The sequence below is a fragment of the Oenanthe melanoleuca genome, chromosome 11 (genome assembly GCF_029582105.1).
Source record: "Oenanthe melanoleuca isolate GR-GAL-2019-014 chromosome 11, OMel1.0, whole genome shotgun sequence".
In the NCBI taxonomy this organism is placed as follows: Eukaryota; Metazoa; Chordata; class Aves; order Passeriformes; family Muscicapidae; genus Oenanthe; species Oenanthe melanoleuca.
The window spans coordinates 17,379,167-17,407,154 of NC_079345.1; the positions used below are offsets into that span (position 1 = coordinate 17,379,167).

The 27,988-nt window shown below is 38.1% G+C and overlaps 1 protein-coding gene across 1 annotated transcript; it reads right to left on the minus strand.

Moving 5' to 3' along the window:
- Positions 1–11: 11 nt before the first annotated feature.
- On the minus strand, positions 12–27,925 carry RHPN2 (rhophilin Rho GTPase binding protein 2). Its single transcript, XM_056500439.1, has 15 exons — positions 27,741–27,925; positions 18,511–18,626; positions 15,283–15,411; positions 12,464–12,539; positions 11,394–11,471; positions 10,597–10,721; positions 9,522–9,688; positions 7,064–7,251; positions 6,231–6,387; positions 5,621–5,740; positions 5,339–5,533; positions 4,546–4,622; positions 3,670–3,816; positions 2,705–2,860; positions 12–1,477 (listed from the first exon to the last, which is right to left on the minus strand). The coding sequence occupies exons 1-15, from the start codon at positions 27,795–27,797 to the stop codon at positions 1,226–1,228; spliced, it is 2,040 nt and encodes a 679-aa protein (XP_056356414.1). The 5' UTR covers positions 27,798–27,925; the 3' UTR covers positions 12–1,225.
- Between the last annotated feature and the right edge of the window lie 63 nt (positions 27,926–27,988).

Genomic DNA, 27,988 nt, shown 5'->3' on the forward strand with positions numbered 1-27,988 from the left:
AGAGCTACTACTAAACAGCAGCATCTGATTTTTATTCTTAAATAAGGGTCATCAAGATATTTACATCTACTACATAAGACATTAAAAATAAATGACAACTTTAAAGTTTACACAAAGATGCAGATTTTCATGTAAATTTTAAGTATCTATCTACTCTGTAGATGGCAATGTTAATTAACACTACAGTGTTAGCAATTTTTAATTAATTTCAAGAAACAGAAGAATGTCAAAGAAATATTCACCAGTTATTTTTTGTCCCCCTCCTTACAATATATATAGCTTGCTCACAAATTTTTCCAAGGGCAGAAGGATTATTTTTTCTTGATGTGATAGTAAATACATATCCTGCCACTTAGCACAAGCACTTATTTTTTCATATTTTAAAGCATCACTGCAATTTACATGCCCTTGAATCAGTATATTATATGTCCATTTTGAGATTTGTTTCACAGCTATCCATTTTATCAAGACTAGTGAGATACAAAGTCTTAAAGTAAGTTAAATAATATCTGGAATAAAACCTGTTTTTAACAATTGAATCAGCAGGCATTTAAAATGTTTCCTAAATCAGAAAAAAGAACAGATTAAAAGCCTTTTAGAGTTCAAAAGACCTTTTAAAATTTAAGCCTTCTAATTCTCTTCCAGAATTAAATTATGTATTCAGTAGGCTACACCTAGTCCTCTGATGAAGCAGCTCTGCATAAAAACACAACTCTATGACACCACCCCTTGGCACAAGATTAGTTTCTCTGAATATTATTTTCTCTCACCTGTGGTTTCTTAAGATAATTCTTTAAAGTAGTGTTAAGTGATTTATTATTGACTCTAAACTTTAAGACCAAAATCAATCTTTAATGTGTCCCCTAATATTTTCATTCAGCAGCAAGTTTGTAATAAATAACTCCCATCTAGCATAGTTACAACCATTTTTATGAAAAATCAGTCATAACTGTATTTTGACATTCCAAAGGAATCTAGTCTTCATGTAAGCAGTTCTATAATCTACATCTTGCTACTGCATACCTCCCAAACCACTTTGTTCTAACCTTCAAATACTTAAGTTTTACAGCTTCTGCCAGCTTCTGACCATAAGTGGCTCAATGTACAGCAAACAAAGTCAACAGTATTTGTCTGGGTTTATACATATGCATACAAAGATAAAATTGATCAATATTTTTATCTACATTTTACACAAAAGTCACATTAACAGATAATTCTGAAAGATTCAGTACAATGAACTTTCTGAATTCAAAAGTGTGAAGGGAGAAAGCTTCTTCTTATTCTGAGAACTTCCAGCCACAGCTGAAGGAAGGCAGAGTGTACTTGCAGCTTTCTGTCTGTTTTTAGTTCCCCAGCTTAGAAAAGGGAGTTTTAGTGGGGCTTTCTTGGTATGATCAATTTTATCCTCATCCATGGCTAAACAGATTAAGGAGTATGTCTTCTGCATTCCCATGGAGTAAGTTGCACTCTTGCTATGCTGTAGGAAAAAGAGAAGCATTGTAAGAATCAGTCATCCAAAATGGGTCAAAATTTTGACAATAACAAAAGGCTACTGTGCAAACAGTTTTCCAGGGCAGACTGCAGCAAGCTTTCTGTGCTACTGCCATTACTAACTGAGCCAAGGCCCTTCAGAGTGCTGTGATCCTGGTGCTTTGCACACATAGATTCAAGGGTATACTCTGCAAAGCATAAAGAGACTTGTAACTTACTGGCTTCTAGCTTAACTATTTAATATACACATTAACCTCCCTGTAAAGCTCAAGTAGGTAGTTCTTGCACAGATGGGGAGCCTTTTGCTGTCTTTGGACAGATTCTGTGTTGATCACAACTATAAAAGCTCCTGTGTGACATCCTCTTGGGATACCTAAAAGGCACAGCCTTCTCTGTCTTCTCTTAGCTTTGCCCTGAAGCAGTCTGATTACATTCTAGCCTTTTCTTTCCAGTTGCAACTTGGAATGGCAGATGTGTAATTCCTTATTTTCAATAAGGAAAACCAATTTTAACAAACCAAGAAAACCTAACAGCAGCAGGGGCACCTTAATAGCTTCTCAGGCAACACTTACTTGAGTGTCTAAGCTTGCCAGGGAATGTTAAAAGCATGAAGCAGTGGGTTTAGCTGAGCTACAGGTTCTTTCACACAACTAGTAAGTTATTTAGAGCTTAGTATTTTTTAATCTTGTGATGACTTTCCCTTAGTCTAAAACTTATTCAGTAGCTTAGTAACTGACTAGACCATTAAAAGTTCACAAAAAAAAAAATAGATACAATAATCCCTGATCTAATACAAAAGTCATAGATCATTTAGAACAGCCGTTCATAGAAAATAAACATGTAGTTTGGATGTTCTATTTCATTCCATTATTGTTTCATTATGGTTTTGGTTTTTTCAGTGCTGAGCAGGATAATGCCTTTATCCTCTGGGACAAACTTCGGTCTTGAAATTTTTCATGCCATTAATCTAAGTAGCTCCACCACAAAAAAGCCCACCACCCAACTATTCTTACACAGACAGACCACTTTAGCATGATAGGTCAGTGGTTTAAACAGATGATTTAAAACTGAACACACATCTGAAGGCTTTATATATTCACAGGCTGAGTGAGATATCTGACTACATGAAATTAAACATTAAGGAATGGAAGGCAGACAAGTGAAAAAACTCTAGCACACCAAATCTGCAAAACCTATTTGCCTCATTACATACCAAAGATGCCGCTGTATCCTGGCAACTGATAACCTCAAGCTCCACAGGCTGCTTTCCCACACTTTTCAATTTTTCCAGCACCTCATTCACACCAAGCCACTTGCAATCCATGCCACCAACTGAAACAACGTAGTCACCTTCTTTTAGGCCTGCTGACTGTCAAAAAATTGGGCACAGGTTATTATCTGATATTATAAAGACACATAAATGTTTTTCTCATCATACAGTATCTGCCCCAAAGGCATTTCACTCATAGATGTTACAAACCCATTCTCTAGTCACACATGTGCTAGAGAACTTTCTCAAGTACACAAATTACCTCTTCAGTTACCACTGATGTGATTCTGCTATACTCAAACATTGGCTGTTTTTGTGTTTTTCACTTTTCTCCTTAAGTAAATGAACCCTGGGTTTTGCTATGCTATTGTCCCCCAGAAGACATTTTCTGCAGTGTTTATTTCTTTTTCTTCATAATTTTTATTTGTACTTCTGTGGTTACTTCTGCCTTTTCCAGAAGAAACTGCTTATCACTGCATGCTGCTTTATCCCTCTGCATTTTCCCTGAAAGATCAACATCACAAACCAATAAAACATTCTTACCCCTCTTTCCTTGGGCAGACACTATACCTTCCATTCCCTTCCTGATCCTTATTCTTGTTGCTACTTTTTAAAGTATTTATCCCTTCTAACTTCCTGAATAAAACAGGAAGTAAAATTTACTTTTATTATTTGTGACTTTTTAACTATTAAGAATGAACAGAGAAAGAAATCAACTCTAGTTTCATGTGATGTTAGGGATATGGGATTCTTTGACAATCTGCAGCATGTGCTCAAATTATATGAGTTGGCTATACTAATATATATATAACTCAATAAATACTCCATGCATGAGTATGAACAGCTAAAGGTATATTTTAATGCTAGAGTCTGCAGAAAAATTGTTAATATCACATCAATATACTTACTGCTGCAGAACAAAGTGGATCAAGACAATAAACCTGTACTGGAGAACCTCCTTTTAGACTGAATCCAAGCTCTCCTGCTTCAGGGTGAAGGCAAATGGTACGAGGAGCTGTCCACCTCTGCTTGGCTGAGAACACTGTCAGTGGGCCCTGCAGGTAACACAGCAAAAGGCACATTATGGTCTACTGTCAGTAAGTAAAGTAAGCATTTCTGGTTTTGTAAGTTATAATGCTTTAAGTTCATCTATTGTAGATTTTACTCAGGTTAACTTCCAGCTAATTCCCTGCAAATGCTAAGTCCTGTTACTTGACTGTTCAGTTGGTACTTCAAACAGAGTGGGATAAAGGCAACTGCCAAGTTGTTCCAGAAACTCTGTTAAGGTGTGCACAGTCTTTTGGCTGCAAAGGCTGCAAGGCCCTGCATTACTCCATTTCAGAGGAGATAAACTGATTCATGGAACATTGCATATTCTGATCCTAACCATAACTCCCAGTTCCTTTTGCTCACTGACACATACAGAGCCACCTGAAAGACTGGCTGTGTCACATGCAAGTCACATGTTCTGCATGCCTGTCTCCACCTACTAGGTGTTTCTCCCCCCTCTTTAGGTTGTGTGCAATTATCTGTTGAGACTTCATGGGACTTTTATGAAGGTTTTCAAGACTGCTGTGCAAGCCATACAGAAATGGCACTTTACTTCTCTCAAGCTTATACCTCTAAAGTGAGGAGTGATTTCTCCAATAGCTTCTGAAAAGAACTCAATTACTACAGGATCATTTTTTTAGGCTAAAATACTTGTATCCCTTCCCTCACCTTAGAGTGAATTTATAGTTGCTATCAAAATGGCAGAGGTTGGTCAGGATTAGTATATTACATACCAGCTTGTGAAAGAAGTCTTTAACCTTCACCTTGGAAAACTGAGGAGCAATTGTTTCTATTTTATGCTCTGTTTTAGCTAAAATAAAAAGAAAACAAAATTAATTTTCTTTTAAGTATTAAACAAAAGACATCAAAATTTATTTTTCTTGCATTCCAAGCTAGATAGGAATTTGTCCTAAATTCTACTGGGTTGTGGAAAAATTAATTTTTGTGGGAGTATGTTAGATACTAGAACTGCCTAAAAAATATCTTCAGAGCTCACAGTATCAATATGGAAAATTAAAAAATCCATATGAACAGCTATTCCTAGCTTTAATTTATTTTTCTTTGAGAAGTTTTTAAAACCAGCACTCATAGCTTGCTACTGCATCCAAAGAAGAAAAAGTTATATGAGCTGGACTAACGTAGAAACAAAAACAGAAGTCAAATTGAGTTAACAGCCCAGTCTAGTATAAGAGTTGGGCTCAAGAAACAGTTACTATAGTTTTCCCCCCATATAATTTTAATTTTTCAAATTTCCCCATTTTTTCTAGCTCACAAGATAGTCACTAAAAAAGAACACCATTGTTACCAACCCCCAAAAGCAGTGTTGCTAGAGACAGAAATACTGTGAAACAGTTCTAACAAAATATATTGATCTGTGATTGAGGGAACATATAAGGAATCTGAACTCTACATCTACATTATTTATGTACGGAAGCACATTATATATGTATTCATACACATAAATGAAAGGCCCATCCCCATGAGCACATGGTCAGATATCCTTTACTGCTGGCTGTGCACACTCACGGAGTATATCTGGAGCCTGAGTCAGACTCAGAAAGTCATCTTCTGTCTCTTGCTGAGCATATTTGAGCAGAGAACGTTTGTGTGCAGCTGTCAGGACCTCCTGCAGAACCTCAATGTTCCGAAGCTTTTTGCACAGCCCGCAGACTCTCAGAGCCTCTTCGTGGTAAACGATGGCTTGGCGTAAATGTGCTTTCCCTGGAAACATTAAAACCACTGCTTGTCAGCCACAGACAGGAAATACAAGGTAACTGGCAAAAGGGAGCTTGTGAAACTGGCAGTTACCCAATTGTTTTCTCTGAACTTTGTCCTTTAAAACAGCAAGGACCATCAGCCCTTCAGGCAGGGAGTCATACAGCTGGGACAAGGCCTTCTCCTGCTGATCTTCATCATCACCAGGCTGCACTGCAATAATGGATAAAAAACATCAACCAGAACTTCCTTTAGGTGTATTATTGTCTAGTTATTTCAACTTTCTCTCCCAATACAGTAAAATACTTATATGCACATATATAAATATATAAATAAGAATATCGAATTTTTGCTTTGAACATCTACAGTATGCAAGTAATACTTGCATGCCAGAACATATAACATCTGAACTATTTAGTAGCATATAATGAATATGTAACTTTTCCTTCTGTGAAAGTTAGTTTACTGAATTTTCACATTTTTCTCAAAAGACAAAAAGAGAATGGCTTCATATTTGAATGGGGAAAATGACCGCAATTTAACATATATTGAAGCAACAAAGTTCCTGGCTCCAAGACTTATTCACAGACCAAATTATAACTGTTGCTATATTTAATAATTAATTAATAAATATTTGTTTATTCAATTTTAAAAAATTATTTAATTTTATTTATACAAACATATAAAGAAGCATGATTCTTACATTCATGGTCACACAGAATGGTAGCAATGAAGTAATGTGCCAGAGCTTTGTAATGGTCTGATTTTATTTGTGCCAGCTTAGACCAGGAATAGGGAATATTTTCTTTCACTGGTTCCTGATTCATTGCAGTGTTAACCAGCATGTAAACCTCTCCCACCTAAAATAAAGCAAATAATTGAAATATGAGAACTTAATATGAGGAATTAGGAACTCAGGAAATGGATATCATAGTCAGGCTTAAGATAATTTCATGTACAATCACATCAAAAAAGGGAAAAATATGATTAGGATGGGTTGGAAGTAAGTTTGGAAAAAAATTTGAAATGTCTTTTCTGATTTTTCCCTCACAAGAGAGGAAATTTATTTTTTTTTTTATTTATTTATATATATATATTATATATATATATATATTTATTTATTTATATTTAATTTATTATTGTACAAGAACAGATGGACTAAGTCAGTCCATCTATATGACTTCATAGTTAAATAAAAGCACCATATAATAAATATGTCTTCATTTACAAATATATCTCATTAATTCAGTTTTAAAAAAGTAAAGCATATTCAAATAGTAAGTTTGTGCTACACTTGGAAACTGTGGAGTCATACATAGCTTTAAGTTTGTGTGGTATTTAAATTTAGTCTGTTCACATTTTAGTCTTCTGAAAGGTTGTGCTTCTCACTGTAGTTTGTGACCTACTTGGTTTCCAGTAATGGCTGTTAACATTCACATTTAATAAATTCAGTTAATATTAAAAGCTGTAGGTAATAACACAGCACTGTTATTTTAAAGTTATTTTAAAGACTAGATTGAAAGTCTTATATTTTACCTTGGCAACTTCCTGTGTCATTTTTACAAGTGTGAAAAACTCGTTTCGTATTCCAGAAAGACCAATCTGCTCAAAAACACACTCTCGGGCTTGGGCAAGCATCATTTTCACCAGGACATTCAGCATGCCTGGGCTCATATCATAACTTGGTGTGTGAGTAAAGGTCTCCTTTAAGTAGCTTAAAACTCCTGCAATTACAAAATGGTTTTTTTACATTACAAAGATAAACAAGTGAACTTAATTCTAGTATGTACCGTAACAATTAGAATTTAAAGGATATTTTCTAGTATTGCACTACAGCAATCCGAATGAATTCTTGGTGCATAGTAAGTTAAACTGACCTACAGGTTTTGCTTTGCATTGCAATCAACCATCCCCAAGTACAGTTGCCAAAATTACACTTCAGAGGAGCAACAGAAACTGCAAGTTTTGAGGGCACTGCTTTCTCATTTGCTTGTAAAAGTTCTTGTGACTGACCACAAGACTGTGCTGAACTGAATGTGACTTATGTGTGGGAGTGGCAGGCTATGGCTTCTACAGGGGACAAAAAAGAGAAAAATCTTCACAGCTATAAGGAGATGACAGTAGTAGAACCTCTGGAAAGAAGGGAAAGACACAAACATATAAGCTTAATTAATTATTTTTTTTCAGGTGTTGCTAAGTCCATTTGTGCCCCACTGAAAGCTCTGTTCCATGCCTGCAAACCAGATTTTTTATTTATAAATACAAATATACTTAACAGGGTAAAAATAAGATTCTTCTCTAGACATTTGGTTTCACCAAAATATTAGCAGTTTCTATCATGTATCAAATTTCAAACAAACACTAACTGTAGTGCAATACTAGGTAACAGTTTCATGGATGGAAGCATAACCTTCAGTAGGCATGTCATCCAACTGGTTTAGTGAGTTCAACAGCTTGCTAATGCTGACAGTCCTGCAGCAGGGTAACAGTAAGACCTCTGCCTCTGAAGTATTTCAGCTTCTGCAATCTTACTTTTTGCCACTACACTCAGTTCTGGCCATGCTGTTCAGTATTTTCCTACTAAATGTTGTCTGTGATTTTTGATTTTTCATGTTACACTCATACTTGAATTTTTAATATGCCATTAAACAAATTCCCTACCTTTTTGCACTAAAAAAAATTAATCTCAAATCTACCAGGCATATCACAAGTACTGATGGAGTGCCCTACTGAAAGGAACTGAAAGTACAGGAGGAAAAAAACATGGGTTTTTTTGTTCCAAACAAATTTCTGCTTATGTTGAAGATAAATTCTGTGCAATTCTTCCATTCAGCACTGGGAAACAGTTAATACAAACAGTTAATTCAGACTCTCTGTCATGCCTCTGCCAACATAATGGAGTGTTACAGCACCGTGCACAGGTACAATGAAATGCCTCCTGAGCACGTTGCTTTGGGGCCCTGCAGAGGTAACTGTGGCAGCAAAGAACACCTTTCCAGTTTTGCATTAATTCTGTTCTGCAAACATGTTGAAGTGAAAAGCACTGATTTTTTTTTTTAATGGAAGGAACAGCAGTAAAATGGAGAAATTTCCCAACTAATGAAATTTCTTTTAGACGAAATACAAAAGTTGAAATATTATTTATTTATTTATTTTAAATATGCATGAAGAAATACTACACTTTTTTTGACAGCTGTGTATTCAAAGGAGGGGATTTATGAAAATTCAACTCTGTGCTCCACAGTTTTTTGCTGATAAAGCTACTCATACAGTGCAAACTAATAGTCACAGATGTTAGTGCAGAAATAAATCTTACAGTACATATTAACTGCAAAGGACATGTCTTTAAATATTCCATGTAGCACAGATGATACTTACAAAAAAAATTAGAAAATCTATTTAAAATCCCCCAGTGAAAACTAAAGACTTCATAATATACTAGTTCAAGGGATAGGATTCCCTTTATTAGAATTTCTATTTCCCCATGTTTGGGACAGAGGTTGATTATATTGAACCTGCTTGCCTTGGGAATCTATGGAAAACATTCAACTTCCAAGGAATTGCAACTTTTACCAGAGGAAAAAACAAGATTAATTTTTAAGACCCTCATATGGAAAACGAGGCTTCCAGGTTTATATCAAACCTGTCAGCTGTCTCTTGTAGAGATTTGACACCCATGTGCTATCACTGAGGTAAAAGCAGTAATGCCAGTGAAACAAGGAATGAAGTGGTTAATGCTAGTGCTATAACTTTGACCTTTGAACTGCAGTTCAGTAATGATTAACCACAGTATTCACTATCTTATCTGCTTCTTCAGACTGCAGCTCCAGGTTTTGAATTAAAGCTTCATCTGAGCTCTTCACTAGGCTTCTTGGATGTCCCTATTCCTCCTTTTTATGTGTAAACAGGCCAACAGAAAATGCAGAAATCTGTACATCAGAATGACAATGGGGACATTTGCATGAAGACCTTTCCAGTATTTTAAGATGTGTACCTGCAGCTTTCTGAAAAGCATCAACAGCGTTTTCAAGTCCAGCCTGGGTCTGACGATTGCATCTTGTTCCAATCTGTGTGTAGAGAGCTCCAATGTTGAATAAAATACTGGCTTTTTCAAGCAACAGATTTTGCTGACACACTGGGACACCTGTGAACGAGTCATACCTTAGGAAAAAAATATTAGAAGTGTTAAGATTAGTGGAGTCCATTGAAAAAACAAGTACTTTCTGTTTTTCTGATGAGTAGTGGAATTCTTAACTGTTCTGCTACAGTGAAAATGAAAGTGGACAAAAACACCATTATGTTCTGGTGGACAATCCACATAATTAAAGCCAGGGAACATCTTTTGGGGCAGTTTTCAGCAGGTTTTACAGTAGAGCCTCCATAAGCTCATTGCATTTAACTCAGAAGTGCCCATAGAACATCATGGGGTGAAGAGCACACTAGGGAAGCACCCACATGTGCTACATTCTCCTACTTAGATGTTGCCCGAGATCAACCACTGGCATGGTCAGATCCTCTGCTGCTTGTGTTTAAAGTTTTCTATTCACAGTTCTGACTAGGAATTTAACAGTTCCCCTTGGCTACATGGTAGTCATCTTTTTCATAAAAATCATAAAGATTTTTAATTCAGAGTCAAATTTTGCTCACAGCTGTAGTAAATACTCGCTTATAGAAAGTTATGTTGCTCCTTTCTCTCTTCTGGCCCAAGTGGTCTTCTTGAAAAAACTGAAGGAAGGGAATTAAGGTCTGAACCCACTCCTTGTCCTCATTCTGTACACCTGGTTTCAGAATCTGGAAATATTTGTAGCTGTCCAAAATGAAGATTATTTTCTCTTTCTCCCTTGTACTAACCTGTCACCCCAATCATAATCTAGCCAATGGTTTCACTCTAAGCATGTAAAGGATGTATTGTATTCAGATTTACTCTTAAAAAAAATGACAACACACACTGCAGGGATTCAAGAGGAGACACGCTGACATACACAGATTAAAAATCAGTTAATCATTAACCCATATTCTGGGGGTAAAAAAAAAAAAGGGCTGAAGAGAAACACAAACTACCCACTTACCATGTAAATAAAACTCCAATGTGCCTGGTGGGTGGGAAAAATCTGTTTTCAACATAACCAAGTTGCAGGAAATAGCTTATCAGCATCTCAATGCCAGCTTCATCTCGACTAGGAGTGCGGCAGGCCTTGAAATACAATGCATTAAAATTAATTAAAATTAAGTGCATTCTGGTGAGTTACAGGATGGGTACTGGAACCCCAAAAACAAAGCTCTGCTTCCCTTGGACTTCTGCATACCATAGAAATGTGTGGGATTTGAGAACAGTAAGCTTCATGACAAAAGTTTTTCAGCTGCACACAAGTAGCACATTTTTTAAAAAAAGAAAACAATCTCTTTGGCAAGTCTCAAAGTTAATTAAATAAGGATTGTAGGTATTTATGCAAGCTACAGAGGAGGCTCATGTTTCTAGCATAGTACAGGAAACAAACAATAGTTAGAAGTAGCCACCATTCTACTACAATATTTTGCCAGATTAATCCACTTCAATACTCTTCCTGCAAAATTTAAAATACTTTAAAATAAAAAAAACAGTAGGCAAGACAAGTCTTAGATTAACAAAATTTACAAAGTTACATCAATAGCTCAATCATTTTGTGTAACTTCATCTGTTTTTTCACTTTTTCTTTACTCAGATTGTAAAGATTTTGGACAAAGGAGATTCATGCACCACATCTCAGAAATGAAGTCAATAAGACTATAGTAAGCTCTAAGTAAAAATGTTGTATTTTGATTCCATACAAATGTTATTTACAACTGTGTATTAAAATACCTCAGAGTATCCCATACTTGAACTTACTTGTCTCAGATCCATGAGATCTGCTATTTCATCTTCATACTCTGAACTGTCTTGACTATAATGTTCCAGAATAAAGTCCTTAAAGAAGAAAAAAATATTAAAAATTGGAATATCTAAAATTAGCCTAAAGTATTTTTCCTGAAATTACAAACAGTACAAAATTGTTTCAGTTGTGATTTGAACATCTACTCCCTTTTAGTCAACAGTACAGTAGCACATAGCAATGAAACTACAGTAAGACAGTAGAATTATGATTTGATATCTTAGAGAAATTTCCCTGTGATGTAAAGGAACCAAACATCTGCTACATTAGCTCCAACAGGTTTTAAAACAACAACATTTAGAGGTTTTGAAAGGGACAAACAAACCCCGTTTTCTAAAATGACAAGGGGATCAAGGAACCATAAAAACTTGTTAACAGAGAGTCTGCCAACTTCTTTTGAGCTATACCAGGGCAATTCCACTTAAAATAACAAAGCTGCAATGACATGAAGTGGTACCACGATCTGACCATGGAATTTAACCCACAGAAATAAAAACAGACAGTGTACAGTGATACAGATGGTTTACTGTGAGATAAAAATCTATATTGCACAATATACAGAAGTTCAGAAAATACAGAAGATGGCTCAAGCAGCCAGCAAAATATATTAGTCAACAAAGAAGCAGTGTTAATGCTGCAACACTGCTTTCCAACTGAGCTGTCTTGGTTAGTGTAAGTTGGTGTACCACTGCATTATGCAGAGTAAAACCTTCATTACTACTTCCTTTCACACCTACATCAGTAATCTATACTCTTATCAGAAAGAAAACTATGGAAGGAATTTTTATTATTTGGATTAACGCTGCCTTCAAAGTGGAATTTATTATAACTTCTTTGGACTTCTTGTTCTAATTAGGTAGGAGCAATGACCCAAAAAATTGGTAGTTAATTTTTAACATGTCATGATCTTGATTTTAGAGCAAATAAAAATAATTTGTACCTAAATTACTTCTGTTTCTTTAAACAAATCTGAAATGGAAATAATTTTTGTTAACTATTCATTCTGAAATGTGTATGTATAATTTACCTTGAGGGGGAGTGTAAAGTCTACATCTTTGGTTTCCTTTAGGCCAAGAGGTACCAAGGGAATACTGAAAGTCTCTCTATGGAAAAAAAGCAAAAAGATTCAGATTTTTTTTTTTTTTTTTTTACTTCTGTTATCATTATCTTTGTTTTATTTAATGACAGGAAGTTCATACACTGATAGGATAAACAAAAAAGTATACAATTCCTTCCTGCACAAGAAAATCTGCCTAATTGCCTGTACTTTACAAGAAGAGAGTGAAGAAAGGTACTTGCCTGTGCCTTTTTTTTTTTAATTTAAGCCTATTTTTCCTTCAGGCAAAGGAAAAGAGACTCTCAAAGGCTGCCTTACTGCAATTCAGCTCCACAGCTGCTAGGAGATCTGCCACAGTAAGAGCCATGGTAAATACCAGTAGTTATAATCAGTATTGACATGCTACCAATGATTTCATATATAGTAATATGAAGGGAGAAGCAGGGTACAAAGTACACCAGCTTTCACAGGGAAAGGTCTAGGAATAGGAAGTCCAAGAACTACTTGGTTTCTAGACAATGCTAGGTGCTAACCTCTAGACAAATCCTCTAGAATAGCAAAGGGCCATAAGGATGAGAAGTCTTAAAAAAAAATATCAGAATTGCTTCCAGATACAGTTTGTTGTGTAGAATTAATAGATCAGTATCAAGCAGTTATAAAGTTCATCTAATGTCTTAATTTTTCCTGAAAACAACTTTTTGATTCTATAATCATTGTTTAGAGCATTCTATTACCAACTACAAAATCCCACATTCATTTATGGTCTTGTCAGCAAAACCAGCTTTCTTATTGGTGAAAATTCCATCTTGAGAGGGAGGCAATAGGAATGCAGCTTCCTAAGCAGAGGAAGAGTCCTTCATGATCCAGAAAGTGACTCTGCTAGCTTGAAAAGGACTTCCAGGATACAGAACCAAAACACCATTTCAAGTGGTGCAAATGATCTGATTTCTGATGAGGCTTTTAGAAGACACCTCAGCACTTTTATACAGATTATATCAAGGCATTTTCCTCAAAAGGAAGTGAGACACATGGAAAAAAAATCCTAACTTACTGATTTAATCCATTTTAGTACCATCCACAGTCCCTGTAGATATCAGCATTGGTGATTCATGAGTAATTTTTTTTCCACAGCTAAGGTGCTACACCCATGGAGCACACGTCATAAGAGTACTGAACAGTTAGGGAGGTGATCCTAGACTTCCTGAAGAAGTAGAAACTGAGTAGAAATAGCATCATGCTTCTCAATCCAGCTGAGATGTGTGCAAGTACTGGAAGGGCCAACCCTTGAGATTGTTTTAACACAATACAGGCTAATCCAGTAAAGCATGGGTGTGACCTCATGTTGACAACTGTATGCACAATAGTCAGAGAGCAACTATTAATAGCTTTTATTTGCTGTTAAAGGCTGGAGAGCAGTTACAGGGAAATTAATTATTTTAGCTGATGAAACATAAAAAGCATTTAGAGCTTAGAATGAAAAGAATAGGAGAGACAAAACACCATTCAAAATAGACTGGGAAAGTAGGATCAGGAGAGCATAACAATATAACAAGAATAACAAGCATGCTGCTGTCCAGCCTCAAGGTTTCTGCCTGCCCTGGGGCCTGACCTTCAGTGAGAATCCAAGTATTTTTAATATTCTTTAGCTAGAAGAAGAAATATTGTGGAGCTAATCTTATTTCAGCTCTAACTGCTCTCCATGCTCACATGCATCTATGAAGACCAGTAAAATCTTGAACAAGAAACCCAAATCTCAAAAAAAAAAAAAAAAAAAAACAAACCAGAAACAAAAACCCCAAAATGCTTTTGCATCAAATACTTATCAAAGTTTGCCATGGAGGTGGAGGGTAAGTTGCTGTTTGAGAAAACTACAGCATAGATATGCATCAAGTCAGCATTCAGTTGGAAATGACCTCTCTGAAAATGTGCTTCATCCTTTTACATTAAGAATTTCTTGTAATCCACCTGGAAGTTTAACATCTAACTGAGAACAGTACTAAGAGGGACCCAAAAATATACCTCCATCACATGAAGCATTCAATTTCTACCTTGAGCTACTGTTAATCAAATAGTAAATATTTAGTTTGAGGAGCAACAAGACCTATAACTGATACAGAAATCATTTCAGTATGCAGGCAATGAATACCCCTTAACTTTGAAGTTTTATCCTTGAGGAATCCATTGCAATTTAAAAATTAGTATGCTCTTCAAAGTGGAGAAAAAACATCTTCAAAAAAATCCAATTTCATTTACTAAAAATTCCTCTGCTTTAACCATGGAATTTGTGTTTTTCTGTCACTGAAGGGCACACATTCAAGATTACCTAGTCTGCTCTCAACATCAAATCAGCATTGTGTTTCTGTTCTCCAGCTGCAGAGAGGACTGCTGTATGCAGCACATCTGAGAAGAGACATTACTGTATCACTGAGTTTGTTCATTCCAGAATGCAGGGAGCCAAAGAGCCATTCCAGTACTGGAAATTCTGCTAAGTGTCACCTGTTTGCAGCAGAGCCCCAAGAGCTTTCAGTGCTCATGATACTCTACTCTTCAAAGGAACTCCATATCCAAGGATTAGTGGCACATATATTTCTCAAGAGGAGGTCAAATATGCAGACTAACCCTTAGTCAACAAATCTACCATCAAGTATGTTCTCTTCCTATCTTCCTATCAAGCTCTCTGCTCTTTCACACGATTAGTGTCCAACATTCACACTCACCTAGAAACAATTTTGTTTTCAAGGGTAAACAGAAGATCTGTTAATAATTGAATAACTCAGCTTTATACTTACTCTGCATTTTGATAAACTTCCACTGAGATATTAAGTCCTTCCAACTCTTCCTTTAAGATCTGCAGGTCTGAGTTTACAAAACTCAGTTCCAGGAGTACCTGCTCTCGGACTTTGTTGTTGGTGGTTGCTCTGCAGAGACATAGCAATTTGTTATTCCTGAGGAAAAGCTTTTCTGCAAGCTTGCTTGACCCCTTCAACCTTCAATGCTAGCATTCTTAGCATTTTTAAGATTTCTTTTTCTCCTTTAAGAGATGATACAAGACCTCATGTCTCAGAAGTTATTAAGTTTTTCTGTCGAGAGAATGCCTGGGATACTTTCCAGATAATAGCATGCAGCCACAGAAGATTTCCTATATGCCAAATTTTCCAGGTATGACTAAGGGTCAAGCTTATTTTCAGATACATTAATCAACAAAACTAAAGCATCTTAAACAGAATCACTATCCTATTTTCAGATTATGTGATTGGTTTTTTTTAAATTTTTTTTTTTAATCTTAGAAGATAGGTGGGTGGAGGTATGAGGAGTCAGGAGACATTTTCAACAGAGACTTCCCCACCTTATGAATTGAATAAAGATCTGTTGAGATTTCTGATCTTAAAAAATAGTAACTTCCCCCAAAAGTTATTACAGAAAGAAATATCTTTCAACCAACTCTTTTTAAGACAAGACAATTTTATCTATAATTTGATTTTGTTGGATGTAAATATGATTTTCTTTGCTTGTTTCCTTTGCCATTTCTGTATTTAAATGGCAACACTTTGAACTGCAAGCACAATGGGTGTTAAGCATTTCTGTGTGATTACTTATCTGTGTATTTATATCACAATTTCTAACCTGATTCTCCATACTGACAATTTTATTGGAGTATTACTCTTTTCAAGATACTTAAATCATCTGTATCTATAAATCCACAGGTATGATTTTAAGATAAAAGGTATCCATGCTTAAGATATTGCATCCTTAGAGTCTGTCTTTTAAGACAACAACAAACTTAAATTTGCAGCATTTTGCTTTTACCTTTATGTTAAGACAAAATTCACCTTCATAAATATTTAGGAACAGCCATGTCATAAATCTAGGCTCCACTTGGAGCAGTTCTCCAGTTTTATGGAGCACCTTGATGAAGAACTAATTACTCCAAGACTAAAATTCTAAGTTTGCTTTTCATATTATGAGTCATCTGTGATTTTTCTATGCTGTACTTTTTTGAATATCTTGGATTGCTTAAATTAAGCAATGTTAACATCTGTTGCCTTCATAAGCCAAACTGGATATAAACATATGGTGGGGTGGATCTTACTTGATAAAGGCAGCACCACACAGATAAATGGGCAAGTTTTGATGCTACAAGCACTTCAATTATGATATATTAAGGCTCCATGTTTGGTCTAGCTTACCATCCTCCACAGGAGGGATTTGAATATCTTTTTCAGAAACCCCAAAATTTCATCCAGATTGACTTCTTTATTTGCTCTATTGCTATGAAAATCCATGTCAATTTAATTTGATTACCTTTCCATGTTTTTTACACTGTAGACATACTTTTTACTTACAAAAGACAGCTGAAGGGGAAATGTGTTATTGTTGAGATTCATATAACTCTACACTGAATTTCATTTTAATTCAAATTCCAGAGCAAAAGACAATAAAAAGGAGAGGGTGACTTTTAGGAAAAAAAAAGTACAAAAGTCTTTGCACTGTATGGATCATGTGCTTCAAGACTAGCACTTTCAGCCAAAAATAAAGGAACCTGCATTTCCAGTTTTTTCTCAAATCCTACTCCAAGAGGCTTCTTGTGGACAGCAGTTGGTTTGTTTCTTTTAGAACTTAATGGAATTCAAATAGAATCTACAAACATAAAGCTTGTTTACATTTTTCCTTAGGAGACTATAGATGTAACTAGTCATGTGAACTGTCCAGGGGTCAGTTTACATTTAAAATTGTTTCTTTCAAAGAACTAGCAAGTTTTAATAGTTCAACAGGTATAAATCTTAAAAATAAGTCTGTTCCTCTACTCTTAAGTAGATTTAGTTCCCACTCCAATAAACAGCATTTTCAGTATTTCAGCAGTTAATATTGGCATCAGAAACTGAACTTTAAGATATCTAGGTTAAACATTACAAATTTTCACATTAGATATTACTCATCTCTTTAGCCCTTCCAAAAGGTTCCTGAATTGACAAGCAGAAACATTAACTGAATGAAGCACTCCATTTCAAAAGCATTTTGGTAACCATGCAAAAAGCAGTAAAACTCCAAGTCTCACTTCTTAAGTCAATTACCAGAAAACAAAGCAAAGTTAAGTCAGTTACAGAGGCTGAAATATCTACATTTTCAGCCTGTCACATCTCTTGCAAGCATGGAGATAACAGGTAACAGACAACAGGCAACCTACTGATTGATGACAAGTTTAAGATAATTTAATTTATCCAAGCATTTTCACATCTTTAAGTGTATTTACTAGATTTTGTTTTTGAAGACTCATTGATGCTCCAGTTGCAGAGAAACAGACACTACAGGAAACTACTGCAGATGAGAACTGGGATAATTTTCAGATTTTCTGTGTTAAGACTGGAAATCTACAGGCTATTTACCAAACAGTTAATCACAGGATGTAACAGCCTTAAGACAGGGTCAGCATGAGGCTATTCCTGTGGGGACAGCCACATATGAAAACATAGTCTAAAAAAATGTAATAGATGAAGTTACCTCACATTGCAGGAAAATTTGGTGGCAACTGGGGGCAACCCAGCCCAAATTATTCTGTGCTACCTTGCTATTCCCATATCATTATTACATGGAGTAAAGAAGGCAATGGGCAGTCCTTTCTAGTATGCAGCACAGAAAGGATCTTGGAAAAACCCAACAGCAGAGTGGCAATACGTTTATTTGATTTGAGGAGTAAAAGGGACTCATTATTCATCATTCAGCAAGGTTCACTTGGATTATCACTAGCAATAAAGCTGAACAAAGAGAGCAACCTAAGTGTAACATTCAGCTCATTTACTGTAACACAGCAGTACTGAAAGTGCTCTTGAAACCAAGTAATGACTCTGCAGAGCTTGAAAAAAAGTCAGGGAGATTCACAAATCATTCTACAGTAAGACATGCAGCATGTTTGGGAGGAAAAAGGAGAAAAAAACAATAGTTAAGAGACTTCTACAAAATTAAAAGAAAATTAAACAATTGTTGCTTGGGCAAGAAAACTAAGAAAACATGACAGATACCTTAAAAGATTCTCAGCACCAGCTCTCATTCTCACTGCTTTTAAGATCTGTTGGTTTAGAACAGCTCTTTGATTTTGCAGTTTGCTTCGTCCAGTCTCAGCAAGTGGATTACATCCCTAAAATTAAGAAAATAAGTTTTCTGTTACTGTTGGAAGAAACTTAAGAGGGACTAACATTGAATTTAAATGAACTTTAAAGGTTAAAGGCATAGGTTCTGTATGAATACAAATTAACTACCTTGACATCAATGATGATCTGACACCAACGACAGTATTTCCTGTCTCAAATTTGTTCATGAAAACCAAAAGAGACCATGACCACAGTACATTTTAAAATCAAAATCCAGACAGAAAATATTTGTTTTAAATATTAAGTACACACGTGAGCCAGTCTCTTCTCCCCTAAAAATATTTCCAAGATATTTTTCAAATGCAACCAAATTTGACAGAATGTTACTAAATTTCTAAGATTTTATGAAAGCAGTATCTGGTAAGACAGAAATTCCCATCAAAGCTTCTGCTTAATCCTTGCAAAATATCAGAGTTCCATACTGGGATGTATGCAGCCTTGAAATAAAACATTGTCCAAAACAATGTGACTGTGATGCTCAAAGCTTGAGGCTCAAAAACCTGTTCCCAGTTTTAGGATCTCTCATCTTTCCTTCTGGTGGCCCAGACCTTCAGTACAATTCCTATCCCTCCTTCCCTAGGATCCTCTCCTCACATCTCAAATGTACCAAAATAGAGCTTAACAGGTTAAAATGATTATGCTGTCAGACTCTTATCAAATTAGGCTCTTAAAAAGCAAAGCGTGAAATGTGGAATACACAAGAATGCTCCCATATATGTGCATACCTTACAAGTACAAGACTCAAATTGCTGAAACCTATGTTTGAGCAGGACTGAGCCATTGTATTCTGAGCACTGATAAGCTAAAACTCTTACAGATGAATAGGGCTGCATGTTTGTCTTTGTTTAAGGGAAACACAATTCTAACAACTTCTAAGGTATGTTAGAAATTTCCCTTCCACAATTTATTCTTTGCCTCTGCCATCCCTTTTCTAAAAAGTATCAAATGCCTTTGAATCTTAATACTCAAGAGTCCACCAGCACATCCCTGCAGCCTTAACCAATAATTCTGAAGCAAATAAAATCACTGTTTTAAGGCTTACCCTTAAAGGAAGCATTTCCTCTTGAGTGGCCTCACTGGGTATCATTACAATGCTCATCAGTCCTACTGTATTGTCCACTACACAAGAACAGGCTCAGACCTCTCTTAGTCTTCTTTCAACTACACCAGCCACTAAATTCTGCACTATTTTGGACCTCTCTCCCTTAGTTCTGACTAGAAAAATTTTGTTTTGTTACAAGAGCATTTAAAAGTCTATTAATAAGCTCTAATTATGAGTGGTCAAGCAATGACATACCAAAAGTGGCTATTTAAAGAGAACATGAAATTCTGATTATGTATTTGAAGTTCAGTTCTTGGTTTTGTTGTCAAGTGAAAGAAAATTGACTTGACAACAGAGAAATGAGCTGATCAAAAAAGATCACACTCATTCAACTGAGAACACACAGCCCAATAATGTTAATTTTACCTATCTAGTTTGAAAAGCTTGTAATGAACAGTTAAAATGACAGGAAGCTTGCACAAACATCTCCAGAAACACCATTTGCTCTCACAGCAAGCTCCACACTTTGTGTTGGTTTGGCACTGCTGGTTTTCAGAAGCAGGGAAGGGTCACAGAAGTGGCTCCTGTGGCAAGCTGCTAGAAGCTTCCACCAGTCCCACAGAGCCTCTCTGATGGCTCTGAAGATGGTGGCCCTATCAGAGATGTTGGTAATGCCTCTGTGCTGACACATTTAAGAAGAAAATCAAAGCAGCACAGACATAGTTTCATTGCAGGGGTGGCGAGGTGCCACAGCCATCCCAGCATGGCCTGCATGGAGCCTGGCCTGCCTGGCTGCCCAGCCAGCCGTGCTGAGGGTGAAGGGCAGGGGTGGCAGCTTCTGCCTCCCAGCACCCTGAGGAGAGGCACTAAACAATGCCAGCGTCAAATAATGCCAGCGTCAAATAATGCCAGCGTCAAATAATGCCAGAGCCACGGCCACCATTGCCCGTGCAACGCCGGCAGCAGGCCCAGGAAACACGGCGAGCAATTCTGATGCAGAACCTTCACAAAAATCAGCCTCTCGGCGCTGTGGGGTCCTGCAAGAATCTTTCAGTTAGTGGAACTTGCTGGCATTGGTAGCTACAAGCAGCAGCTTTTCCTCTAGTCAGAGGAGAGGAGAAGTGAGGACGTGCGAGGGAAAACAACATGGTGGCATCAAGGTCAGTGGAACACAAATAGGGGGAGAAGGTGCTGCAGGTGTTGGATCTGAGATTGCTCTGCAGGCCACGGTGAGGAGCACGGTGAAACACTTGTGATACAAGAAGTGCACAGGGGGTGCAGAGATCCACCGGCAGCCCGTGGGAGAAGTGCTCACATTTGGGTGGGTGCCAGAGAAAAGCTGTGAACTAGCGAGAGACCCGAACAGAGAGGGCCCTGCTGACAGAGCTCCTGCTTCCCAACTGGAGCAGCCTGTCTTTACAGAACTGCACCTGGGGATGAGCAACCCACAGCACAACAGTTCTGGGACTGTGGCCATGGCAGGGATCCCATGGCACAGCAAAGACTCCTCTCTCTCCCTGAGTGCACAGAAAAAGATCTCGAGTGATGAACTGACCCTGTCCTGTCTCCCTGCTCTGTCAGTGGGAAGGATGGAGGGACTGCAGGGGAAAAAGATGTTTTAAAGGCTTCTTTTACTTCTCATTACCCTCCTCTGACTCTGTTAATAACAAATTTACTTTACACCTTTAAATTTGAACCTGTTTTGCCCTTAGAGTGTTTTCTTCTCCCAGTTCTCATCTCAACTGATGAGCCCTTCCTTAATTTTTTCCCCCCTCCTCTGCCCAGCTGATAGCAAGGGAGGGTGAGCAAAGGACATTCCTGGGTGCCTGGCATTTGGCCAGTGTCAAACCACGACAGACAGAAGATGAACTTTTTACTGCAGGGAATACACACATGCAGGAAACTCATTCATTCATCTCAGATAAGAAGCAGTCCTTTAACTACCAAACATTTTATGCTCCTTTACACACAATTATCCACAAAGACATAAGCAAGGTACACTTTAGTGTATAACATTGTGTTGTAGCCACAAGCTGCTTTCTGCTTAGTCTGGTTCTTTTTCTGGGATGCAGCTGCTCTTCCCCACTTTGTACAACACAAAATGAAGGAATAGCAGTCTCTTACACTACTGCTATTCAAAGCCTTATCTCCTTTCATGCCATTTTTCATTTGAACCTCACCAATTATTTCCTCTTGCTCTTACATTCATTTTGAGTATTGAATTCTCATCTCAGACCTGTTATCTCCATATTTATGAACAAGTATTTCCTTCCAACTTCTGTCTTGGCCACTTAGTTCAAGCATCCTTCTAAAATGTATCCTTGCCTTGCCCTTCATTTTTTGTGTGCAGCTTCCTCCTCACATAATGAACAAATTCTGTGTACTAAAAAGTTATTTAGCAAACAGGTCCAAGCAAGTGTTTAGTTTTGTCTTCCTCCATGTAGAAGTTCCTTTTCCCAAACAGCATTTCTACATGGTTCACATCAGAAGTCCAGTCATGATGAATGCAAAATTCATGACTGTTTGCCAAACAATGAGTAATAGCAATAAGCATTCGAAATTAACATAAATATGATTTACAAAGTAGTGGTTTGAGCTTTTAAGATGAGCCACACTGTCTGAAGGTGACACAGAGTTGAAACTGGGTGTGCCTCCTTACTTGAAGGAAAACAGTCCTTTCCAGCCAGTGCAGCCTGTCAAGCCCAACAGTGTACACAAATGGCCATATCCTCCAGGTATTTAAACATGGATGTTTAAACAACAAGTATGGAACTTATGCACACAATTTCTCTGGTTCTGACAGCAATTGTAGCAAACAGTGTATTTCACACCAGCATTTCCAGAGCTGATCCCAAGTCCTGCTGAACTGGCATTTCCTTACCTTCTAGCAGTACTACAATAAATGGTTCTTCTTGCATGTTACCACTAGTTCAGTTTTGAAAATCTAGCTATATACTGCAGATCTTTCAGAAGCACAGGTTTTATCTGAGTGCTTTGTTGTTGTTGTTTTTTGTTTTAATAGGGATGGGGAATAGCTGGGCTTCCAGAGCCTGGCCTACTTGTGCCATGAACAAATGCCTGAACCAAAGATTAATATAAAGTTAAAGAACTAATCATTGTATTGGACTCCAAACATGTATTTCCTACATGAGCTCCATCTTGTCATAGCACTTACTAAGCAAAATTTAACATTCATATTTCATCAGAGACATCTGTCTCTTGACTAACCAAGTTTCAGATGATTCTTAGTTTCACATGAAGGCCTACTTTCTGATATAGGTTTTATGAATTTGTACATAATGAGTGGATTTTGGATGACAAGGGTTATGAATCATTGCTATGATGTTTCTGTCCTGCCAGACAAGTGGAAAGAGAACAAATAACCAAATAAATATTCCTATGTCAATGCTAATGTTGATGGTTGCCTGGCTACTAATGACTCAAAAAGAACCCCATGAGCTAAGCCCCAGTGGAAGGACAGGTGTGGCAGGTTGGTAAACTGATACATTAACAACAGGTGGGGGAAGCCCTGCAGAAAAAAAGCCCAAAAAGAGAAGAAGGACAGAGTTAATTAGAGTAGTGCTGATTCATGAGCTAGTTACCATACCCATCATCATTTTCAGTCTGGTGCTTCACTCATGGAGCTGCTTGCTTCTGCTTTTAGCCCTCTTCCCTGACACAGGGGACTAATATAGAGTCATTCCTTCTGAATCAGCTGGCTCTATCTGATAAGTATCTAGCCTCATAGATGGAAACAAAGCTTCAAGAAAGAGAAAAAAATTATACATCTTTGTTCAACTGATTGGAATCTAAAGATTCATTAAGCTAGCTGTCCTGCTGCTCTGCATCTTGTAGCACGGTGGACTGCTATCCAGAACAACCAAACTGAAGGCAGGATGCTTCAAACTGAGCCAGCCAATTCCTAGGGAGCTGCAGAAATTAACCCTGGAAAATTAAACACAGCTTTTTCTTACTATTTATTGCAACTTTCTGACTGGTGAGAGAAAATTGAAAATATGGCCAGTGTAAGGTGTTCTAAAGCAGTAAGCCAAGGTAGGAAAAACAGAGTAGAAAGAACTTGCTAGGCATCCCTTCCATGCTCTGCTCCTACCCACCAAAAAACATCCCCAAACACAAACAAACAAAAAATAAGGCAAGCATAGCCCTACTAATAGGTCATCACAGAGGCTCTGGATCCTGTGACTGGATGAGTATTACATTATAAATATTCTGAGTTCTGTACATTGATGTGTCTCAGGGATATTTACTTTGCAAAAGCTTACTGGTTGGTTAAATGGGATGGTGTGCTGTAAAAAAAAAATAAAAGAAAAAAATAAAAGAACAGCTTGAAAAAGGAAGCTGTTTCCCTCATAAGAATTCAAAGGTAACTAAAACAAGTAAAACATTTGAGAGGCCAAGCAAGCCACACAGAACCATGGCAGGTGTAAGAAACAACCATGGTTGGGAAAAGCATCTCATGTAAGCAAAGTAGCACACGACAGCAGACCTGCTTTAATTACTATAGGTCTGATGAAAAATACTTCCTGTCTAAATACTTTGCTCTACTTTTAAAACAAATTGTTCTTCCCTCTTATCATTAGTTTTGTCATTATTTTCATAGAGAAGAAAGCCTGGGGGCAGAATTTGGATGGATGTGTGGGACATGCATTGTTGATTCACAGATTGCTGGCAGTCACAGTGAAAGAATGTGAAACTCCATACAGAATAGGTCAAGTTATGAGGCTCATGGTCCAAGAGCACTCACACCATCTAGGAGAACAGGTACAGTGTGCCCTGGCAATGTACACTGAAATAAGCCAAGGTAAACACAACAGCAGCAGAACCAGTTTCTGATACATTATCTCCCCAGAAATTAAAAAGTTCCAGGGAGAAGCTCTATCTTCTTTTTGATGGAAAGTAAGGTGCTTCTTCCATTTTGCCATACCTTCCTCAGGACACCAGCAAGGATATTTTTTGTCGTTGCCTGTTTTGCTTTTAAAACTAAAATTCTTCTCACAAACAGCCCAAGAGGGGTAATATAAGAGGAAGGGAAGAGAGGCAACAGTGGCAGAGTTAGGCATACCCTGTGTGGCTGCACCTGTAATTTCCTTAAAATCAGATTATTAAAAAAGAAAAAACACCAACAAAAGACCACACCAGAATTGAGCCAGCTCAAAGCATTTCACAGGTCTAAGGAAAATTTAATTTTGATGAATGATAGGTCTTTGCCATGGGGAAAAAGGAAATCATGGAAGAAGACAGGGTAAGGGAAAGGGGGAAAGGTCCATCCAGAGCAGCTCTGACATCACTGGAAGGGAATGTGGAGGGTAGAGCTGAGAAAGGGTGCAAGTGGACTTCACACCCATCACATCTGAGATTCACATGGCAGAGTCAGTCACCTTTTAGTGTGACAACAGAAGTCAAAGCAGAAAACAAGTCTGTGCGTTGGTTTCCCCATTTCTGGCCAGTCAGTTTTACTGGGCCCCCTCCATACACAAAAAAAAAAAAAAAAAAAAACCAAAACCAAAACCAAACAAAAAAGAAAACACTAAAAAAATTATGTAAGCAAGTGGTTTTCCATACTGCATCTTGGGGATACTGAGGGCTGCTTTCTGGTATGCTGTATTTAAAACTTCAAAAAGCATAACTCACAAAAGAGCAAGACAGGCTTTGAGCACACTTCCCATAGTAATCCACTCTTCAAAAGAAATTAACAAGAGTCTAAAACAATTGGATACTGTTTGAATTGCCCAATTTTTCTCAATTATAAGATTTCATTGTGCACAATATTCTTGGATAGCACGAGAGGCAACCTCACTGTGTAAGTAGTGCTTGGAAGCCATGTTTGAGCAGGACTGATGCAAAGCAAGTGTTTTCACCTTGCTACACAGCTTACAGAATAAAAAGAGTCAATGAAGTAAGTGTCTCTTGACCTAAAAACACAAAGACTATCCTTGGAAATCGATGTGATTCTGCACCAACAAAAGTGGTAACCAGCCCCTAAATCCTTTCAGGAAAACAAACAGTGTGATTTAGATAAGAACGAGAAAACAATACCAAGGTAACTCAGAGGGGAAGGGGGGGAAAGGAAAACCCATGGGCACCCATCAAAAGCTCTGCCACTAATTTCAGCCACATGAAATCACCAAGTATACCATTCATAGGGACATGTAGATACTACATTTAAAGTATTCCTTGGGTTCACAGCTTGTACCTGTTAAAGATTCCAGGAGTGGGATTGTTTTGGTGCTTTTTTTTGTTGTTTTGTTTTTCCATCCCCTTCACTTAGAACTTCTAAGTCAGAATTAAAGCTCTGACTTTTGAGACCATTCAACTAACATATAACAAGGTATACTGTTTTCCTTCTTACTTTTAGGGACTAAAGGCTTTGATCATCTAGCCTAATCTGAAGTTAATAACTTTATTAAAGACTTATGAGCTGGTTGAACTTTTCCAGGATCTGAGGGAACAGAGAGAAGAATGTTTCACTGCAGCATATGGCTCACTCAGATTTTATCAGATTCTTTTTCATTACTTATGCCTTAAAGCAGTAAGTAACAGGAAAGATTAGGTATGATTAGGTATTAATCTTACTGGATTTTCATCTATGAGAAAAACTTCATTCCTGTCCAATACAGGACACTGATCTAATACTGTTTCAGTGACCTTAACTGTAACATACAACTTGATTTAAAGCAAACTCAGTTGTTTAGCAAGTCTGAGAGTAGGAGATCTACTTACAACCTGAGGTGCAACTTGGCTACTAAACTCCAGTTAGCCCTTATCAACAAAAACATATAGATGGAAGAGTTGATTTACTTAAGTTCATGAAAAGTCAACTTTTTTACTAACATGCCTCAAGGCAACCTATAAGCTTCCTACAGTGTTGAAAATACAGCTATGAAAACAAAGTAATTACAACTTGGCCACATTGTATGATTGGGACAGATTGCTCAAGACTAAAACTCCTGCTAAAGACTAATAAGAAAAAAGTGATTTACTCACCAAATATTATAGCAGGATTACTCAAATGAGGAAGCCAGACAAGATTTTGTCTCAGTCTATTTATTTAGAAGGTGGTAAATACCTAGAGGTGGTGATTCCTTTGCAGTATGGCTGGCACAGGCTCATTTCAGCTAGAAACAGTTCCTCTGCTAAAGGGCAAGGTTGTTGTTTAAGCTTTCACAGGCTTATGAATTCGATAAATACTATGGCAAAAAAAAATCAAACAGCCTGTAAAGAGGGCAACAAAGCAAAGCATATGTGCCTCCCCACCACGTAATCCAGGTGGTTGCTGGAGTGCATAATGGGGCTGGTTTTGTGCAAAGGCAAACAACAACCTGATGTACGCAGCTTTCTTTTACCCCTCCACAGACTAGACAGCTCATGGTGCTGGATCTGGAGTCTACACCAAAACCCCCGTGTACTACTCGCTAGGCAGGTACTTGAAACCTTGAAAATGGAATACGGGTGCGGAGAACTTAGAAACAGCAAGGGAAGGCCGAATCAAAGCTCTCTGCAAGCGGCACTTACTGCCCTTTACCTCCAGTGAAGTTCACAGGACCCCACAGGGCAGCACTTAGCTAAATTACTGTTGTGAAGAAAGAACTCAGGTGCAGGTTATGGCATAAGCCGCCCAGTCAGTCTGAAAAGTAATTAGGGCAGATGTTCATTAGCAACTTCCTAATGAATCTGTTAACTTCGTTACCTTACTCCAGTAAACTTTCCTACAGGTACACAAGGCAATTTACTAGAGAGCGCGCGAGAAGACGCGGCGAGCAGCGAACGGGGAAGAGAGCAGGAGGGGAAAAAAATAAATAAAGACAGCGAAATGAATGTCGGCAAGTGCAATTTGACTCGTTTCGAGAAGCTACGAGGGCTCTCGTCCTTCAGGGCGACGCCCAGCTCAGCAGCAGGGAAGGGCTGAGGGTCCCCGCGCTCACTCGGGGCCAGGTCCCCGCCTCGCCTCCCCACCCGTGGGGCACGGAGCCCCCGACGCGGACCGCGAGAGACGGAGAGCGGAGCCGAGCGCCGCAGCCCCGGCACACACCCAGCCCACCTTCCGAAAGTAGCCGTCCCCCGCCCGGCAGCCGCGGGCCGGCAGCGCGTCCGTCATCCCCGGGCCGTGCTTCGGCCGCCGCTGCGAGCCCGGCTGCGCTCGCCCAGCGCGACCCCGCGGAAATGCCGCCGCTGCGAGCCCGGCTGCGCTCGCCCAGCGCGACCCCGCGGAAATGCCGCCGCTGCCGGGCCCGCCCGGCCCCTCCCCGGGCTGCGGGAGGAGCTGCCCCGCCCCGCCGAGCCCGGCTG

What these genes read in the sequence shown, in the direction of transcription:
- RHPN2 (XM_056500439.1), bottom strand. Translation starts at nt 27,797, where the DNA reads ATGACGGACGCGCTGCCGGCCCGCGGCTGCCGGGCGGGGGACGGCTAC. An exon ending in GGGACGGCTACTTTCGGAAG is followed by an intron (nt 18,627 to 27,740) that starts GTGGGCTGGGTG and finishes TCTTAATTTTAG; the next exon opens with GGATGTAATCCACTTGCTGA. An exon ending in AGGATACAGCGGCATCTTTG is followed by an intron (nt 1,478 to 2,704) that starts GTATGTAATGAG and finishes TTTTTCCTACAG; the next exon opens with CATAGCAAGAGTGCAACTTA.